Raw genomic sequence first — 19,512 nt, forward strand, 5'->3', positions numbered from 1 at the left:
TTTTCTTTTCTTTTTTCTTTTTTCTTTTCTTTTCTTTTCTTTTCTTTTTTTTTCTTTTTTTTTTTTCGTCTGTCGATTTGTAACTTAAAACACGTGGTTACCGATATCATATATATATATCTCCCCACCCCTATGAACTATATTTCCATGTTCCTCTAAGTTACATATACCATTGTAAAAACCTACAATGACAGAACCTACATTTAGTTAACACATGATATTGTAACGTGAAATTCGGTCACTATACACAGGGTAGATGATGGCAAGAAAAGAGATAGAGATCGGGATTCAGGTAGAGTGGACAAACAAAGGAAACAGACAACGCCATTACAAAACGGAATTGGTACAGCGAGGTGACGATGATCTAACAGCACCACCACGATGAGGTTGGGCACGGAGAAAAACCAAGAGGTAGATGGAAGGTTATTTTTTAAAAAGAGCTTTGTCTTTGCTTCTTTTCTATTCTTTGGAAGAATCAAGTTAAAGTCGTTTTACAGAAGCTTTGGAGATCCCTCTTGTGTTTATTTGTCTACCGGTCGACTTCACCGAACACCAGATCCATTGTACCTGGATTTGAAGATTAGCGGAGCGTTCTAGGAAGCCGTGGGAGGTTTAGATTTATGGAGGCTTACCAATAATGGCGACAGCATCTGCCAGCAAGTGACCACGAGAGATTTGATCGAAACCACCCAAGTGGGCAAAACCAGGAGCACGGATCTTGCAACGGTAGGGTCTCTCGCTGCCGTCACTGACCAGGAACACACCCATCTCACCCTTGGGGGCCTCAATGGCAGAGTAGGTCTCACCAGGGGGGACAGCGTAACCCTTGCTGAAGAGGAGGAAGTGGTGGATCAGGGCCTCCATGTTCTCCTTCATGGCGGCACGAGGGGGAGGCGAAAGCTTGTAGTCCTCGACCTTGACAGGACCTGCGGGCATCTGGTTCAAGCATTGGTGGATGATACGGAGGGACTGGCGGAACTCCTCCATACGGCAAAGGTAACGATCATAACAGTCACCGTTGACACCGACGGGGACGTCGAATTCAACCTTGTCGTAAGCGTCATATGGCTGGGACTTGCGGATATCCCATGGCACACCAGAGCCACGGAGCATGACACCAGTGAAGCTCATGTTCAGCGCATCAGCGGCGCTGACAACACCAACGCCTTGAGTTCTGGCCTTCCAGATACGGTTATCGGTGAGCAGCTCTTCGGTTTCGTCGATACGGTCACCGAACTGGGTAGCCCACTGGTAGATATCATCGAGAAGGCCGAGGGGGATATCCTGAGACACACCGCCGGGGCGGACGTAGGCGGCGTGGAGACGGGCACCGGAGACACGCTCGTAGAATTCCTATGTGAGGGATTGACCATCAACCACCTTGTCTAATCTGCTTTCGGTGAAATTAATGTTGCTTACCATGAGCTTTTCACGCTCCTCGAAACCCCACAGGAATGGCGTAAGAGCACCAACATCCATAGCGTGGGAAAGGACGGACATGAGGTGGTTCAGAATACGGGTCATCTCTCCGAACATTGTACGGATATACTTGGCTCTGTCAGGGATTTCAATGTTCAGTAGCTTCTCCACAGCCAGCGAGTAGCACTGTTCATTCGTCATCATGGAGACATAGTCCAATCGGTCGAAGTAAGGCAGAGCCTGCATGTAGGTCTTGTATTCGATCAACTTCTCGGTACCACGGTGAAGCAATCCGACATGAGGATCCGCGCGGACGATCTCTTCACCATTGATCTCGAGAATCAGTCGAAGCACACCGTGAGCAGCAGGATGCTGAGGACCGAAGTTGACTGTGTAGTGACGGATTTTGCGGCCGACCCCTTCACTCTCGGATTCGAGACCAGCGGCAACATCGGCTTCTTGGGGACCCTCCTTGTTAGCCAGACTTGTGAAGGTAGGGTCAGTGGGAATGAGTCTGGTAGCCTGGTAGCTGGTCGGTTCCGCTTGCCGACGAGGAAGCGTCGTCGCTATCGAGCGGGATCTGGGGATGGCGTTGTATTTGGTGAAGGTGGAGGGGCGGAGACAAAGCCTTTTGGGCGCGCTGCCCGCCAGGCGAGTAAAGGAAGCAGCCATTCGGAAGAGAGGGGAGAAGGACGAGGAGGAATTGGAGGCTGTCGGTCCTCAGTCCGGACGCAATTGATGGAGGGACTCTGCGGAGTGGTCTACACGGGTTGATGCTTGGAGGTTGCGCTGAATTACAATTTGGACAGTCACGTGATGAGGAGCTTATGGTCATCAGGCCGTCTCTGGTTGGTCTTCAGTTCCCGCTTATTCTGCACCCACGCTAGCTCACAATTCAGGGCAAATCGGTAAATCACGGTCCGCTCTTCAACAGAGTCCTCTTCCCTCCTGAGTGCAGTTTAGTCAGCCATACTCTCCGCCTTCGACCTGCAGGCATACTGCCGGTTGTCTAAAGAACTTTTTTCCCTTTTTCCCTCCATATCGTCAACGACTTGATACCCGCAAATTGTCCATTCGTCATGGCGCCTCTCGTTCCTTCGCAGGCGGAGCTTGATCGCCGGAGGGTAATTTATCCTATGAGCACCCATTCGCCTCTGCTTACCATGCTGATTATTTCCCTAGCTCGTCGACATCAATCTGGAAACGGTCTCCAACATCCCCTCCACAGATTTCCCGGGTCACTGGCCAGGCGAGTCGCATGAGTGGAACCTGGAGAAATTTAGAAATGTATAGTCCCTGTTTCTCCCAAGCATTCTACGGACTTGTCGCCTCTATTTTCTGCGTGCGCTTACATTATTTTGCTCTACAGGAGTTCAATGTTGAGTTCCATCGCAATGAAAGATTCGAATCTTCTTTCTCTCTCATCGGCGTAGATGCATCGATCGCAAATGCCTTCCGTCGTATCGTAATGGCTGAAGTGCCTAGCGTTGCCATCGAGTTCGTCTTCGTTCACAATAACACCTCCGTCATCCAGGATGAAGTGCTCGCCCAGCGACTGGGTCTGATTCCACTGAAGGGTTCCGTGGATGGTATTAACTGGATGCGTTGGTTCAAGAAGGCCACGGAGGATGATCCCGAGGGTAGCGATCCATCCGATTACAACACCATCGTCTTGCGACTGGATATTGAATGTACCAAGAACCCCAACGCTGACGCCACGGAGAATGACCCCCGCAAGCTGTATAAGAATGCGCATGTTTACGCCAGAGACATCACTTTCCACCCTGTCGGACGTCAGGAGCAATTCTTCACTGGAGAGGATGCTATCCAGCCGGTCAACCCAGACATTTTGATCGCTAAGCTTCGCCCGGGCCAGAAGATCGACCTTGAAATGCACTGTATCAAGGGTATTGGAGCCGACCATGCTAAGTTCTCGCCTGTTGCTACCGCATCATACCGTTTGCTTCCCGATATCCAGATTCTGCGCCCCATTCTTGGAGAAGACGCCAAGAAGTTCGCCAAGTGTTTCCCTAAGGGCGTGATTGGTTTGGAGCCTGTTACCCGGGAAGAGGCCGCAAAACAGGGGAGCGGATACGAGGGCCACGAGGGGGAGACGAAGGCCGTTGTTCGCGATGCCTTCAAGGATACCGTTAGCAGGGAATGTCTCAGACATGAGGAGTTCCAAGGAAAGGTGAAGCTCGGTCGCGTGCGTGACCATTTCATCTTCAACATCGAAAGCACTGGCCAATTCGATAGTGATGTCCTTTTCTTAGAAAGCGTGAAGGTCCTGAAGCTCAAATGCGCCAGATGGAAGCGGGGATTGGCGGATCTCATGCGGTAAACGAGTTCTACGCAATCGTCCCGCACTTCATGTTAAAATCTTTAATGCATGGTCGGCGTTGGTTTCCTTGCTATTTTGCGAATTTGTACATTTATGAAAAGTCGGTCAAGACCTTCTTTTGTTGGGAGTCTGGAAAGGGCGATTTTTGTCATATAGAAAAAGCACAACTGATATTGAAGCCTTGATCTAGCAAGAAAGTCTTGTGTTTATCATAACAACTCATATCTCATATGAAGAGTAAAACGTTGCTGTTATCCTTATTTGAACAACAACCGGTAGCGGAAATCGATAGTATACGCGGGATCGCTGACCGCAATCTCTTGCCCGTCTTCTACCAAATCTCTGAGCTTGCGTTGCAGATTGGCCCTGGTCTGTTCCTCCAATTGGGGCGGGAAGCGCTGGTAGAGTGTCTTTTCTTCCGTTCTCATGCTAGGCTTCTTAAGCTGAGCTTCCGGCCGGTCCCCTAGAGTGTCGATGTACTCTTGCAGCGTCATGTCTGGATCGACAGTCATATTTCGCGCGAGGTTGCCACAGACAGGGCAATCTGGTTTCTTTTCGGCCTCGAATGTATAGGTGTAGACACCTTCTTCACCAGCATACATCATATAGTTATCCAGGTACGGGTTGCACGAGGTGGCAATCTTTAATGCTTCAGACGTTGTCGCAGCAGCAATGACAGCGTTTGTTGAAGCGATTGCAGGAATGATGTTCTTAACTACACCCTGAGTCATCTGGAAGGTGACTCCGTGGATATGGAATTGTTTTGCTCGCTCAAGAGCCGCATTGTACACCCAACCAATGTGGTCCAGATCATCACTATCGAAAGGGTCGTCCTTGCGCTTTTCCTGCCAGGCGATCTGGTGTGCCCATTCTATACAATGCTGAGGCTGTCGAGGGATGGTCGCAATAGTGCATAGTGGGACCGCAGGACGGGGAGCATGCATGTCAAGCTGACATTCAATGCACGAAGACAGAGTTGGTAGGATAACACGCGCCTGCCCCTTGAAGCCTGGTCCTCGTTAGCCTTCTGTGGTAGCCCAGGGAACTCAGCCTCAGTACCTTCAGTTCCTCCATCAATGAGGGGCTTCAGGCTTTCAGGGTTTTCAGGATCAACCATGCCAATAAGTGTTGCATTGATCCACCGTCTCGCTTCTATGCTATCGAGACCGCAAACGACTATCTTGAACTGCATGTAGTAATCTTCATCCTTATCTTGAATCTTCCCTACATAAGGGGTAATTTTGACGCCTTTGACTCGTCTCTCTACGAAAGCAGCCGCAACCTCAGCTTTAGGTTTGCCGATGTCAGCCTGGCGGAATAAAAACTGACGATTCAGGTTAGAGATGTCAATGGTATCTGTTAAAGTTAGCTGCGGTATCCCGGAAAAAGTAATAGGGGGAGACTTGCCCATATCAATAACATGGATATCCTTGAAACCGGACAAAGCAAGGTTCTTCAGAATTTCACATCCTAGGCCTCCAGCCCCGCTAAGATCATTTCACTTAGTAACCATATCTATCAACAGCAGGCGGAGCCACATATATACATACATAACTCTGGACTACGTTAGTGGTTGATAATTTGCTTAATATCTTCAGAACCTACAGAATTTTTGATGTCTCCAAAGCACTAATGGTCTCCGACCCAGGTACCCAGTCTTCATCGCTGAAAGGTCCCGGCTTGGTTAATACCTTGTGGAGGTGTTTCCTGCGTGGAGTGAGCGAAATTATTAATGACAAAAGTGAGAAGATAGGGAATCTTACCACCTAAGGGAAGAGTCTGCGGAAGCCATATTGGACAAGGGGTACGCTCTATTCAATCTAGGTTACAATGGGCGTCTCTGTGATTAGTTGAGTTCACCGCATCCGTAGTTTAATTAATGACGCCAGAGGTTTGAGCTGTACACTTCACTGAAATGATTGTTTGAAAAGAGTCAATGATAAATTAATATTCCCTTCAAAAAGCCACATGAATTCTCAGGACTCATGTGAGATAACCTATGTCTGGTGGAAACAAGTGTAGGTAGTGAAGATGGGGAATTGATTGATTGACTGATTGTTCCAGATACACTCCGCTGCACGTGACCCCTCCGCTTATACAATTTCCTCCAACCTTTGCCAACCATTCTACTTTCCTCTACCGTCAGTTACTCCAAAAAAATGGACGGTTTATTGACAGAAGTTAAGACAGTTACTCATGACCGGGACCTGTCTCTGTCGATCGCCAAAGAGAGACCTGTCCACGGAATAGAGAGGCATGAAGCCATTTCGAAAGCCGACACTGATGCAGATTCAACATCCGCGGATTATATATTAACAGTACTAAAGTCGAAACCTGATCGCGCAGGACTTTCTGATGTCCTCAACGTACTGGATCCATCAAACAAATACGTGACTCCAAAAGTCTTTGATATCAGAGTTCCAAGTCCGACAACTGCTCAGATACTTAATGTCTTAGGCACCATTACGGTCCCTGATCATTGGGCCTCATTGAATGCAAGGTCAAAGGGGTCAACGTCAGAGGATAATAAACTACGAGCCGCTCTATTAAGATGCTTTAGCAGTGTCTGTGGTATTAGTTGCTTGGTGACTCAACTCCGCTCGCTTATAGCTACAGCGCGGTCATCCTCCCAACAGGGGAAAGCATCAGGCTCTCAAATTCAGATTCGAGATCTTCTGACAATTCTTTCTGCTCTTTTGAAGCCCAAAGATCTTATATTGCGTATATACATGGATATTGAGACACTCTACAGCAATGCAACCCAGCAGCAGCTTGCATGGAGAGAATTCCTGTCTAGTATTGCTGCTAGCAAGGTTCTCTCGGCTACAGCGGAGGCTCTCACGTTAGCTGGGGATTTCGATGGTTTGAGTACGATCCTATGGATTGGAGACGGCGCCCAATATACCTCTTGGTTGGGTACTAATATCTGTCACATGGTGTCAAAACTTGATTTGGATAACCAGGATGCTTGGAAAGCGGTTGCCTCTCTAACCGGACGAGCATTGAGCCTTGGCTACACAGGTACTTTGCACAGTTCATACACTATTCCTAATGCTAATTTTTTGTGACCAGATCACTTGGCTCGCGAGTTATACACGAGCTTGCTCGTCAATGAGACTCTCCGAGAACGATATGGTTCTCTTTTCGATACACTTCGGCCGATGGAACAGCTTGCAGTTTTGGAAGCTACATTCCGCGAAGTTGAAAAGAAATATTTCTTGGCACTGATCGATCAAAGCAATGAGGCTATATTGGGCCAACGCGTTAACGGTGTTGCAGGATTGTGTTCTAGTATTATAGGAGAGCGTGAACATATAAAAGCCCAGCTTCTGGATTGGCTATCAAAAGGCCAGGGTGGCTCCATACAGACTACCGGGTTACGTCGGGCATTGTTGGCTAGCTTTACATATCAGAAAGGTAAGCCCAACTGAACACTGTCTTATAACGTTTCGTAACATGGGGTGCTATAGAGTCAATGACGACGTTACTCAAAAAGAGCCTGGAACAGTCTAGTGACAAGTTCTATATTAAGCATGCGCCAATTGTGAGCCAAGAAGGTACATTCACATCGATACAAATGTGATTAAGTTCTAGATACTGACATGCGTTAGCGAATACCCAAGTCCTACTTCTGGCAGCAGGCTACCTTAAGCGACTTGATCCAAACGCCATCATGGAAATAGGACGTTCAAGTGCGTTTCTTAACACGGTTTCCAACCGTTTGGCCGCGTCATCATCTAAAGCCCGATTTCTTGGAATGATCATTGGGATGTCAATCTCGCAGCTCATTGAACAGCCGGGGAAAGCAATGAAATTCGACCTCGAAGAAATGGAGGGCGACGAGGCCTTGTGGTACTTCAACATGGTCAACACTCAAGACAGTGTTGGACCTTTGGAATCAATTATGCCAACTGACTCAGCATCCAAAGCACAACAACCTGCCAAAAGTTCACCTACTTCGGCAAGGGCTACCCGGAAACCACCTCCGCGGACAGCTAAGATAGTGGCTATTGAGGAAATAGTGTCCGAAAACGAGGAACCTGAAGAAAATGAGGAGCTCATCCCCTACGAGAAACCCGATGAAGATCCATACGATTCTGACGAGGACCCAACTTTAGTCCAACGCAACAAACCAACAGCACCGGTGTAAGTCGGGCAAGAATATTCTCTCGTATAAATGTGACTGACATGTTTTAGCTATATCCGCGATCTCATAATCTACTTAAGAGATACTGAAAACATAGAACGCTTTGAACTGGCAATACGCACCGCCCCATCATTAATCAGACGCAAAACTGACTTTGGAACTGAACTCGCCGAGAATACCGAAGAGCTGGCCCTTGTCATAGTTGGTCTACAAGAGCAGAGCAAATTTCCGAAATTCCATGAGTATCGGCTGCAGAGTATCATTGCCTTGATTGTGTCCCAGCCTTTGAAGATGGGCCGATGGTTCACTGCGATGTTCTTCGACGGAGACCTGTCTCAAGTCCAACGATCTGCAGTTCTAACAGGCCTAGGTCTGAGTGCTCGTGAAATAGCTGGGAATGGCGAGAATGACGCTAAGACACTGGGCCTTCCAACATTACCAGACGCGTCGTTCCCATCCAAGAAGTTACCAACCAATTTGGAAGCTTTATACTCGGGCAATGAATCTCCAATAGCTAGTCTAACAAAGAAGCTAGCACAAACATCCCTTCAACCACTGGCAGCAAATGCTGCAGATTCACTTTCTGGCCCAAACGCGCTTAAAGTGCGAACATTCTCTTCTCGAATGGAGGTTGAGAAGCAACGCCAGCAGCGAGAGGCTCAGCGCCAGAAATCTACAGCCAAGGATCTCTACAAAGTGCTGGCGGAAGGGTTCTTCTATCCACTAAAGAGTCGATTTGAGATGATGATGCTGCAATTTTCTTCGTGAGTACTACCTAATTTATGATATTTCAATTAAGGGATCGTTCTAACAACGATACAGATCAACAGCACCTTCATACAATCCCTTCATTACTCCTAATCTCCTCACATTGTTCATCCAAACACTTACCCTCACCCTTTCAACCATGGGGCCTCATACTCCATATCTCCCTACTGTCACAGAGGATGCATTAACCTTCCTCCTCTCACTCCACACGCGCCCCGCTTCTGATGACCCCACAATTCTATCTGCCCTTCTAGCTCTCTTCCTCACTATAGTTGATCTGAACGTCGCATCGGGCTCCACCGGAGAGGAAAGACTCGTCACAGAGCTCGCATCGCAGGTCATCGAGCTGCGTGAGTGGGCAGGCGAGGTTTTCGACCGTACACCAGCAGTTAAGAGAGACGAACCTAGAGAACAGGTTAGAACTTTAGCAGCGGGTGTCATGGTCAAACTAGGAGAAGTGATGGAACGGTACCAAGGGCGGTTGATGGGCGTGAATTCCGGGTTTAAGTATTGAGTTACGTAGATACTATAGATAGAAATAGTATACACTATCCAATGATCTATTATGAATTGTTCAGCGTACCATTATCACTCATGATTATTAAATAAGTCATGACGATTAAAATTATATGCATAACAACTATTCGCAGAGTCCTCATATCCCATGACCACTTATTCAGTCTTCGTGAAATCTTGCTTCTCAATCGCAGCATCCATCATCTTATCCCCGTTAATAATGCTCGTGGTACAGATAACGATCTTCCTCCGCGGTGCCTCCTGCTCAGCAATAAAGCGCAATGCAGCGATCTCCGTAAAGGTAATCCCACCCAAGAAAAACACATAAACTGTCTTGGTAGCATTGTTACCGCTAAGCGTTTGTCGGGCACGGATCGCCTTGTCATCGCCCTTTTGGACTATACTGAACGTTGCTCCACGGGCGCTCTTGACTAAGTCTTCGAAGCCGAGCCAGCCCGGGGATGCGGTACTGGCTGGACTGGGGGAGGCGGACGCTGCAACGGATCCACCTCGGATGAGGGAGAGAACGTACGGCTTTTGCAGGACGCATTGGACGAGACGGACACTGAGAGGGGCGAAGCCGCTGTATACATAGGCGATGTCATTGGGATCCTTCTCGCTGACTTCTTCGACTACAAGACGGAGGTTCTTTCGTAGATAACCATAGTTTGTTTTGGAGCCTGGTTGAGTGCCTGTTGTCGGGAGGAGCATGGCTGTGGCGGATGAACGGGGTTGAAGGAGTTCCATTTTCTCGAGAGCAGAGAAAGTGAGTAGGTGTTGGTGGCCGTATGCGTGGATGATCTGTCGCTTGAAGTTTTCGAGATCTCGTGGGCGAAGACCGCCTGCCATGCAGGATTCCAGACAGAGGAGGCGGAGGACGGTTTTGAGGGGGACGTCTCGAGCGATGAGCTCTTCGACGGAGTCGTGTTGGTAGGTTGGGTCGGCGCCTGCGGCGTTGTTTTGCTGGACTTCTAGGATCTTCCGGAAGATGTCTGAGCGGGTGTTTCGCATGATCTCCTCCGCGAGGTTGGTGTGGACGCGGAGGCTTTGATGCTCTAATTGGTATGTTGGTAGTTTGTTGACGAATTCGCGGAGTTCGGTTGTGGTCTTCGCTGTGTGGCGGCTTTCGTAGTCACTTTCGAGACGACGGGCTACTTTGTTCAAAATGTCGCCAACGATGGCGAAGTTGGCGTCACGCAGTTGGCTGAAGAGTTGATCGGAGGCGTCTAACTGGATTTTGCGCTTTTGTCCCTGCTTGGACGTTTGCTGTGGGGCTTTCGAAGATTCTTGTGCTTGGGGGACTGGTGTTGGGCCGACGATGGCTGTATCCACGTCTGCCTGGTTGTGCTTGATTCCTACGGTTTCATCGATCAAGCCTTCATATGTGAGCTGAGTGAGAAGGGCAGAGCCGAAGTCGACTTCACGGTCAATGATGATCAGGCTTTCCGTATCTGCGCTTGGGAGGAGCCCCCTGGCGCTGAGGTCAGTCAGGCCAGAGCTCTCTTCAGCATCAAGCTCCTTTCTCATGCGCAGCAGAAGATCTGCCAGTCGTCGTGCATTGTCACCCTTGCCAATTATACGGGGAAAATAACCGTGCCTCTGCTGAATACCCATGAGGGCCTTGGCAGCCAGGTAAACGCAGCCTGGATCTTTGTGCTGCAACAATCAATATGCATGCTTTCGCGGAACAAGGCTGATGCTTACCAGGTACAAGTCGCTGAACGAGTCCTCTAGCTCTAACGACAAGACATCTTGCTCCAGAGGTATAAAGTACACGGGAAGTTCTGCGATGTTCACATCCCCGATGATTCCTGCATCTTCCAGGATTGCATTGCTTACAAGGGTACGTCTTGGGACCCAGAATATAGAGAATTCATGTTCAACATTTCCATTGCGCTGTAGGCGTTTAATCTGGTCTTAGAGATGTCAGCTCACTCTGATGGCATTCAGTCGAAGAAATTGAGAAAGCCTTATGGATGAGCTGATATAGAATAACGAAATTCTTAATTTAGGGATCTTTTGACTACGTAGAGTAGGTATGCATCTGCGTAATCTACTGTTTGTCCCATGTGCGGTGCCTGCGCTTGCCATTCATGAAGACGAGCAGACAAAAAGAAAACTACGAGACGGTGGTAAGCAGAAAACGACATACCTGCGACGGTCCGCACCTGGCGTGTCTTTTCAGCATGAACTAGGAATACGACATTGCGTTGAGAGGAGTCCACATTGGCATTTTCCAGTAGGAACACTCGGTCTACACCGTACTCTTGGAGTAGAGAGAACTTGACAAAGAGCCCGACTGGACCGGCCAGATCCTGGCTGACAACAAGGTTCTTCTTCCCACGCACCTGCACCGATTTCAGCTAAGCTCGAGAGGTTTGTTGGTGCCTTGAGAGACCCGGAGCCTTACTCACGCCTTCAAGCAGAGTCAACAGATCCCTACGCGCCTTGTCCTTAAAATAGTCAGCATCAGACCCAGGATACGGCGCCATGGCTGCCGCGGAATCAGTTGAGGACGTGTGATTGGGAGAGGAAGGCGAAGAAGCCAACCTTGGATGTTTTCGGCGATGGCCTTTTGAGGCTTTGACGGTACACGCTAAACCCAGTCCGGACTAGTGACTACACCGCCCAGCACTGCCACATGGGGTTTGTATGGATGTATTGTACAATACGAGTATTGTTACTAGGTTCCCTTTTTCTCAAGGAGGGCCCTTTGATCTAGCGGTGGTTACTGGTAATACTCGTCGCCACGGGGTCTCGACTCTCCATCCAATAATTCCTCAGGAGGGTCTCCTTTAATTGTGCCAGTTTCACATTTCCTTTCTCCTGTCTCACTTTCTCCCCTCTCCGTTATTTGGATCTATTCCACTCTCTGTTGAATCTTCTGTTCTGCTCTGATTACTATTTTCTTTTTCTTTTGTGCTTTTCATACCCATTTGCACTTAGTTCAGGTTCTACTACAAGATGGTATTCGGACGCAAGAAGGACGACGACGATTCCTCTAACCGCCGTGCCCTCTTCGGCTCTAGGTCGAAGAACAAGAGCCCCGCGCCCCCCGCCAACCCTTACGCAAAGCCCATCCCTACCGACCCTTACACTAAAGCCAAGATTAATGCCGGAGTAGCTCCTTTACCAGCGGGCGAACAACCACCTGCTCACAACACCCCCGCAGGCGGAAACGTTCCTGGGGATAACAAGCTCCAAGGAGGTTATGCTCCCAACAAGTTTGTGAACCAAGGTGGATATGGAGGTGATCGATTTGGTGGTGGGGGTCCAGCCCCGGCCGCTTCGCGATATGGCCCAGGTGGCTATGGAGGATTAGGCAGCGCCGATCCCAATGATCCAGGTGACGCTGGTAGAGATGCACTGTTCGGAGGAGCTAGGGAAAGAGCGCAACAACAGCAGCCCCAGGGAGGTGCACCACCCCCCCCGTACTCCGAGGGCAATCCCTCATACGGCGGCGGTAGCAATGCATACACCACTTCGACTTACCAAGAACGCCATCTTACAGCAGAGGAAGAGGAGGAAGAGGAGATTCAAACCATCAAGCAGGACATCCGGTTTATCAAGCAGGGTGATGTGGCATCCACCCGGAATGCCCTGCGTATTGCGGCACAGGCCGAGGAGACAGGTCGGGAGACTCTTGCTCGTTTGGGTGCGCAAGGCGAGCGGATCCACGACACCGAGAAGAGCCTGGATATCGCCACAATAGAAGGTCGTATTGCCGAGGAGAAGGCGAAGGAGTTGAAGACGCTTAATAAGAGCATGTTCGCCGTTCATGTCTCAAACCCATTTACCAGCGCCCGTCGTCGCCGAGACCGCGACGAGAAGATCTTGAATACTCACCGGGAAGAGCGTGAAACTCGTGAAGGCACTCGCAAGGAGGCTTTTGTCACCAACCAACGTATGGAGCGCACTTTCAGAGAGATCGACCGTGAAGCTGGCAAGCATAACGGAAGAGCGCGTACGAACGCTACCGAGCGTGCTAAATATCAATTCGAGGCCGATAGTGAGGATGAGGCGATGGAGGACGAGATCGAGCAGAACCTGGACTTGCTTTCCGGAGCTGCAGGCCGGTTGCATGGACTTTCTAAAGCGACGGGTCGTGAGCTGGATGAGCAGAACCGTCACCTGGAACGTATCATGCAAAAGGTGAGCCTTTACTTTCCCATCATGCTTGTAGAATAGGAACTAATTTCGTTATAGAGCGATTTCGTCGACGACCAGATTGCCATGAACCGCGCCAAGCTGGACCGCATTCGCTAGATTTCTTGTGTTTTTATAGAGAATTTGCAGGGAAGTTGTCGACGCCTGGTGCTCTCAACTTCAATGCGAATTATCACTGTGCATAATCTTCCTATCAACTACATATCCTTGGCGTTCCGGGACTCCATATATTCAATCCTAGTATTTGCTGCCTGTCTTTATTGTTGGCATTTTGCATTGCAGGAAACTAATGGTACTTACTACTTTCGGCCAAATAGAGCATATCCTGGTCTATACCCAAGTTGGCCGCAAGTGATATTGTAGGCTGTATTGTAGAGCATAGAAATTTGATTGTCTGCCAGAGACATACGACAAGGTGGTATGGAAATTCGTTGCCGACTGTCTACTCACAGCCACTCATCACCCACCTTTGTTGAAGTGACCCAAGTTTAGGTCTGCCAGACCGAGACCGATCTCACGGGCTACCGAGAAAGCATGTCGATAGCATATGCAGTACAGGCCTGTCTAGCTCTTCTTCGAGCTATCATCACTGAAGACTTAGACTTAGCATGGTATGTGAACCTAGGTTCCAGGTTTTAGAGAGCTTTTGCAGAAAACACTGAAACCCTAAGGGAATTATATTTGAAGGGTATTTCTACTCAGCCAATTGTAAGGATTTTAACACTACAAAAACATTGGGCAAGTATGTTCACCTGCTCAGGCCAAGGGATCGTGTTATGGGTTTGCTAGATTGTTCCAGTAGATTGAATAGACCCCTCTTGTCATATACTGGACAAGCTTCCAGGAATTGGAACCCGGCGTGTATTATATCGAGTACATGATAGTATCACATACCCCATTACAGACGATAACGAAACCCCACAGTCTTCCAATCCGTCACATCCTCATAATCCTCAGGCCGCAAATCAACCGACCTCACCAAATCCGACACCTCATTGTTACCCCGTCGACGCTCCTCGACCACCTTCCCGCCAACAGCCCCCGACAAACCCGCGTTACCCTGCACGCCCTCCTCACGATCCCTCCTCTTGTTAACAAACTGCAAATAAACCCTCAACGAGACAGCCAAGCCACCGGAAATGATATAGCAGATCAAAATAGCTCTAAACGAAGTCTGATACGTCGGCGCCTCACTCGCCCTAAACAACTGCGGACCTGCAATATTCCCCGCACAATATGCCACGAACATCATGGCAGTCATTGTCATTTTCTTCGTGACGCCCCTGTAATTCGCCTGAACGAGGGACATAGCCAGCGGCAAGGCACCTGGCCCCGTCGCTAGGAGGAAGTACCCGAAGAGCTGGGCACCTAGGGGGACATGATGAGCCCGGGCGTAGATCAGGGCACTTCCTATGATCGATAAAGACACAATGCCGACAATCAAGATACAGTTCATCTGTCTATAGCGACCAGCTATCCAGCCTGTGATGGTTATCGTAGAAGCACTGACCACACTAGAGGGAATATTAATGAGGGTCGATTCCAGGGATGTAAAACCGAAGGATTTAATAACAAGGTTTCCGAAGTTCTGTGTGCCCCCATTCGGGATCTGAGTTAGAATAGCGATGGCGAAGAGGTGCCATGTTTTCGGATCCTGGATGCACTCGACAGCCTGCTCCCATTTCCAGTGCGTTTTCTCGGTGCGTCCTGTTCCGGCAATTACTGCGCGATGGGCCATGAATTCTCGTTCTTGGGGAGTCAGGAATGTGGCTTTGGATATGCTATCTGGTAAGAAAGCAAGTAGTACGAATCCCCATAGGAAAGTAGCCACACCGAGGATGATGAACATCCACATCCATGGACGGAGAGGGTGCTCGATATGTCCTATGCCGTAAGCCAGGAGACTAGCCACAAGACCGCCGATGGAGTTGCCTGAGAACCATATGCCGGTCCGGAAGGGGATCTCGTCGCGTGTATACCATGTTGTCGTGATGAACATGAACGCAGGGGTGATTGTTGCCTCTGCGATGCCTAGTAGGAATCGGACTGCGAGCAGGCCGCCGTAGTTGACGCAGGATGCAGTTAGGGCGACGACAGCGCCCCAAAAGAAGGTGTTGGCTGCCATGTACTTTGCGACAGGGAGTCGGGGGATGAGATAGTTTGTAGGGACTTCCCAGAAGAAATAGCCGACGTAGAAGATGCTGGATACCCAGCTGTATTGTTGTCCGACCAGATGCTGGATGCGGTTAGTTTGGGGTAGTTTGTGGTAAATAGGGTATGGATAGGGTACATACTGTATCGTCAATCAGGCCGAAGACAGACGCGCTTGATAGTATTGTTTTATCCATGAAATTAAACATATATGTGATGAACAAGAGGGGAATGAGTCGCATATCGACTTTGCGCAATGTTCTGGAGGCAATGACCTGGGCGTTATCATCGTGACTGCTTTCGTCTATGGCACGAGCTGTTGAGGCCATGATGAATCTTGTGGTGATGACTTATTTTAGTATTTTAGAATATTGTTCATTTACGATAATATTCTAAATCTCAAGTGGGGAGATACCATTATATAGAGCTAATACTCCAGAGGAACGAAGGGAGGGGAAACGAGTCCTTATCATGATTGATCTGCTGTGCAGCTGATAAGCCTGAGATGTCGGTAAATTAACCCATTGGATGCAGGTAATTAGCGTTATATACACTTCGTATTTCTACATCTAACTAATATTCTCTATGATTATGTACTACATTGAATAACACGTAAGGGTAATATGTTTAGAGAAGTGACATAGGCAGGCTCGAGTAGTATGTGAGCATAGCGGTGTGTGGTTGCAGTGATTACATTCCAACGAAGAGCGTAGGTATGAAACGGCTTTCTTTCATTCGCTATGAGGCTTCAACAGCTGAATCTGCCAGCAGCGTCTACCCTTTTATCCTTCTTTTCACCAACAAGAACTAAGCATCTTTGTTATGGCGCATGGCCCAGAAGGTACCATCTATCGAGATGAGGAAGGATTCGATGACACCTTAAAGATCGATATCAACTTCGCTCAAATGAAACTCATCAGGAAACTGAAAACTTCAAGGACATCATCGATATTCCACGTGAACTATAATGGTGAACTGCGCGTTTTCAAAGTTGCATGTTCATTTATTTCGCGTGCATAATTCTTAAACCCATTCTTAATATGATTTAGTTCCATAACATTGAAGACACCAGATATGCCGACGATGGTGTGCGTGACTTAAACCGCTCTAGATGCGAGATCAGAGCATATTGCAATCTAAAACTATATGGAATATGCGACGGTGGTTACGTGCCGAAGTTCTACGGCTATATGCTAACCGTCAATCCAGCCAGCTGGGCACCTCACCTCGAAGCTTTTCATCATGACAGTGGTCTTCCAAGCGCTATTTTTATTGAGTACCTGCCGCAACCCCTGGTGATGAACTCTGTCACTTACAGCAAAGATCGCATGCAGAAGGTTGCAATAGGTATTCAGCAAATCCATTTGGCTTTGATTGAACACAACGATCCTTATCCTAAGAACATCTTGATTGTTCCTGATGACCCAGAAAGGTTTCTTTGGATTGATTTCGATGCTGCCATCGTTTAACCTAACAATACATATATTGGAGACAGGGAACGTAGGTGGATTGAGGAGGAATCTCTGTGTGTTGGAGGCTTTGGAATAAAAGTTGTTTGTTTCCTTCGATAGCCAAGAGCTTTCGGTTCTGACAACCACTAACAGGCTTCTAAAGGCAGATGATCAAAGACGAGGCCTTCCTCCGAATACAAAGCACTACTAGGAACATAACTGTTGGCTTGTATATAGACCATACCCATGGAAGAGACCAAGAATACTCATGGAAGTCTCCAGTCCTTGTCCGCTGCTCCTAACATCCTAAGATACTACAGTACTAGGAGAATACTTAGACGTCCAGGCCCTCTTGCTTCCCATGGTATAGCCTGTGCCACTTGCAGATCGCCGTCCTTATTCATCCTTTTATAGGTACTAATTCAGTATCTGTTAAGACGAGCCCGTATCGCGCGTGATGCTGTTTCATGGGTAAAAGTTGACCTGAGACAGAACCTGCTTATATTCTCTGCGGTCTTCCAAAGACAACGCTGTGTTCCAGTGCGATGCCCACTTCCATGGGACTTTTACTGCGTGGTAGGTTGTCGATTGGGCGCCTAAGCTGAACAAAACAACGCTAAGGTTGGTCCTGGAGGTCCATCATGAGAATTGTGGGCTTAGCTCACTAGAGGTTCGGCCACAGAGATTATCACAGACTCTAACGGCAGTTTCCTGCATCAGTACTTAAAGTAGACAGTGCGTCTATGTGATATGATATCATCATCTCTAGGAATAAGCGATCCTTCAGCTCACAGTTGTCATCTTCTATGTAAAATCATCGACTTTCTGCAGGGATATTGATATATAATCATTGTACAAGTCGTTAAACCAAACCCCGCCGATACTTATACTATTCAATCTCATTGCTGTTATAACACATCAAACACATTCCCTCTCTATCCCAGTATGAGGAGATTGCGCCGCATCGTGGACAAAGATCGGAAGCGCGTCGCTAGGGCGTGTGTTTGCATCCCGCTCATGTAACTTCACAGTCACATCTGACCATCTGTAGATATGACAGCTGTCGCCAACACAAAGAGAAGTGTGACGGGGGTCTGCCCTGCAGGCGATGCGCTCGACTTCACCGTCAATGCATCTTCCCTGGTCGAGGTCCTGGTGAGCGACGGAAAGTTTGCACATTGCCAGATATACCTCGGTGAGCTATCAATCCGCTAGGGTTGTCAGGATATACTACTGATACTGCCAATTAAAAGCACATCGGGTTCCGAGCCTGAGCCGTTACCAGAACTACTAGAGAGGGTCACCTATCTAGAGCGAATTGTCAAGCGTGAACTCGGCGACATAAGTCTAGATCTAGCCACGCTTCGAAGCCTTGCCGAGGGTGAAGACAGGACTCCATTGCCCACCCCCGCCGAGTCTCCTGTAGCAGATGTCAGGCGCAGCATCGAGCCACTAGAAAACAATATCACGCGTGAGGGCATATACAAGATGTTGTCCAAAACTAAAGACTAACGTTGGCTGAGCTAGATTATTCAGGGAAATTCTCTCATTGGAATTTCTCTATGAAGATAAAGGAATGGATCAGCAAACATGTGCATCGAGATGTTTGTCACACATAATTTCTCGTTTCTTCGTAGATCGATCTTGACTAAGTTCATTACTGAAGCATTTGCAGCAGGTTTACAATGCATTACGCAGTCACACTGAGCTTTACCGTTCCAAAGTACTCCAGTCTCCATCAAGTGCTTTACTTTCTGTATCCTCACTACCTCCTCGGGCTATCGCCAGTTTTCTTGTCCATTGCTTCTTCAAGCATGCCGAGACAAGTTATTTTACGGTTGAAAGAATCTGGCTAGAGTCAAAGCTTGACTTGGCATACACTAATCCCAACTCAATTACCCACAGCGATGTAAGCACTATGTGCGTGATCTTTGGTGTCCTTGCGTTCGGGACACAGCACGCATATCTTGAGTCGGCGACAGAACGCATTGGTGGCAGAAAATCAACTCAACATGGCCCATTCACCGGCGATACTATAGGTGTAATGCTTTATCAACAGGCCTGTCTTTTATTACCGGATTTCATCACCCTCTCATCACTAGAAAGCGTCCAGGCCTGCTTGCTCCTGGGTATTTACACACTACCGCTTGACGCATCCGGGTTGGCATGGATCTACCTGGGTATTGGCGTCAAGCTTGCGAACCAGAATGGCATGCACAGAAAGACTTGCGAGGATAGCTTTGATCTGTACATCCGCGAAACCAAGAATTTAGTGTGGTGGACTTTGTACACGCTGGGGAGTTCTGTTTCACATTTGTCCTACTATTCTTTATTGTCGTGACCCTTGCCAACCCTAAATATTAGGCGCATCGCTATATTTCACGGTCGTCCATTTTCAATTGCCAGATCTGATGTAGACACTGAACTCCCTACCGGTAAAAGTGATGTACGGTCATCATACCATGATGCATGCATTCTTGCCACGCTCCAACTGAACGACAGGCTCTGCAGCATATCGCATTCAATGTATCTTTGCACGCCGTTCTTTATGA

At 48.3% G+C, this 19,512-nt stretch overlaps 8 protein-coding genes across 8 annotated transcripts; 4 read left to right on the forward strand and 4 right to left on the reverse strand.

Moving 5' to 3' along the window:
• Positions 1-3: 3 nt before the first annotated feature.
• Positions 4-2,250, reverse strand: F9C07_2282627 (NADH-ubiquinone oxidoreductase 49 kDa subunit). The gene is made up of 3 exons (XM_041291414.2): positions 1,420-2,250; positions 633-1,353; positions 4-567 (listed from the first exon to the last, which is right to left on the reverse strand). The coding sequence occupies exons 1-3, from the start codon at positions 2,089-2,091 to the stop codon at positions 530-532; spliced, it is 1,431 nt and encodes a 476-aa protein (XP_041145266.1). The 5' UTR covers positions 2,092-2,250; the 3' UTR covers positions 4-529.
• A 248-nt stretch (positions 2,251-2,498) lies between these two features.
• Positions 2,499-3,760, forward strand: F9C07_7580 (putative DNA-directed RNA polymerase I and III subunit Rpc40; the record flags this gene model as incomplete). Its single annotated transcript, XM_041291410.1, has 3 exons — positions 2,499-2,543; positions 2,602-2,706; positions 2,789-3,760. The coding sequence occupies 3 exons, from the start codon at positions 2,499-2,501 to the stop codon at positions 3,758-3,760; spliced, it is 1,122 nt and encodes a 373-aa protein (XP_041145267.1).
• A 128-nt stretch (positions 3,761-3,888) lies between these two features.
• Positions 3,889-5,787, reverse strand: F9C07_1473474 (NEDD8-activating complex, catalytic component UBA3). Its single transcript, XM_071508121.1, has 6 exons — positions 5,524-5,787; positions 5,366-5,467; positions 5,311-5,316; positions 5,168-5,247; positions 4,820-5,116; positions 3,889-4,769 (listed from the first exon to the last, which is right to left on the reverse strand). Exons 1-6 carry the CDS (start codon positions 5,550-5,552, stop codon positions 4,018-4,020), a joined length of 1,266 nt encoding a protein of 421 aa, XP_071365289.1. The 5' UTR covers positions 5,553-5,787; the 3' UTR covers positions 3,889-4,017.
• Positions 5,788-5,919: 132 nt separating this feature from the next.
• Positions 5,920-9,189, forward strand: F9C07_2231571 (telomere length regulation protein-domain-containing protein; the record flags this gene model as incomplete). Its single annotated transcript, XM_041291421.1, has 6 exons — positions 5,920-6,781; positions 6,833-7,177; positions 7,231-7,317; positions 7,372-7,906; positions 7,958-8,671; positions 8,730-9,189. 6 exons carry the CDS (start codon positions 5,920-5,922, stop codon positions 9,187-9,189), a joined length of 3,003 nt encoding a protein of 1,000 aa, XP_041145269.1.
• Positions 9,190-9,347: 158 nt separating this feature from the next.
• Positions 9,348-11,683, reverse strand: F9C07_7583 (putative vacuolar sorting protein; the record flags this gene model as incomplete). Its single annotated transcript, XM_071511654.1, has 4 exons — positions 9,348-10,847; positions 10,896-11,107; positions 11,344-11,554; positions 11,606-11,683. The coding sequence occupies 4 exons, from the start codon at positions 11,681-11,683 to the stop codon at positions 9,348-9,350; spliced, it is 2,001 nt and encodes a 666-aa protein (XP_071365290.1).
• A 472-nt stretch (positions 11,684-12,155) lies between these two features.
• F9C07_7584 (putative plasma membrane snare protein) lies at positions 12,156-13,457 on the forward strand (the record flags this gene model as incomplete). Its single annotated transcript, XM_041291425.1, has 2 exons — positions 12,156-13,343; positions 13,398-13,457. 2 exons carry the CDS (start codon positions 12,156-12,158, stop codon positions 13,455-13,457), a joined length of 1,248 nt encoding a protein of 415 aa, XP_041145271.1.
• A 799-nt stretch (positions 13,458-14,256) lies between these two features.
• Positions 14,257-15,838, reverse strand: F9C07_7585 (permease of the major facilitator superfamily; the record flags this gene model as incomplete). The annotated part of the gene is made up of 2 exons (XM_041291417.1): positions 14,257-15,594; positions 15,653-15,838. 2 exons carry the CDS (start codon positions 15,836-15,838, stop codon positions 14,257-14,259), a joined length of 1,524 nt encoding a protein of 507 aa, XP_041145272.1.
• Positions 15,839-16,331: 493 nt separating this feature from the next.
• On the forward strand, positions 16,332-16,978 carry F9C07_2231575 (uncharacterized protein; the record flags this gene model as incomplete). The annotated part of the gene is made up of 2 exons (XM_071509888.1): positions 16,332-16,499; positions 16,559-16,978. The coding sequence occupies 2 exons, from the start codon at positions 16,332-16,334 to the stop codon at positions 16,976-16,978; spliced, it is 588 nt and encodes a 195-aa protein (XP_071365291.1).
• Positions 16,979-19,512: the final 2,534 nt, after the last annotated feature.

Source organism: Aspergillus flavus, chromosome 3, assembly GCF_009017415.1.
Source record: "Aspergillus flavus chromosome 3, complete sequence".
In the NCBI taxonomy this organism is placed as follows: Eukaryota; Fungi; Ascomycota; class Eurotiomycetes; order Eurotiales; family Aspergillaceae; genus Aspergillus; species Aspergillus flavus.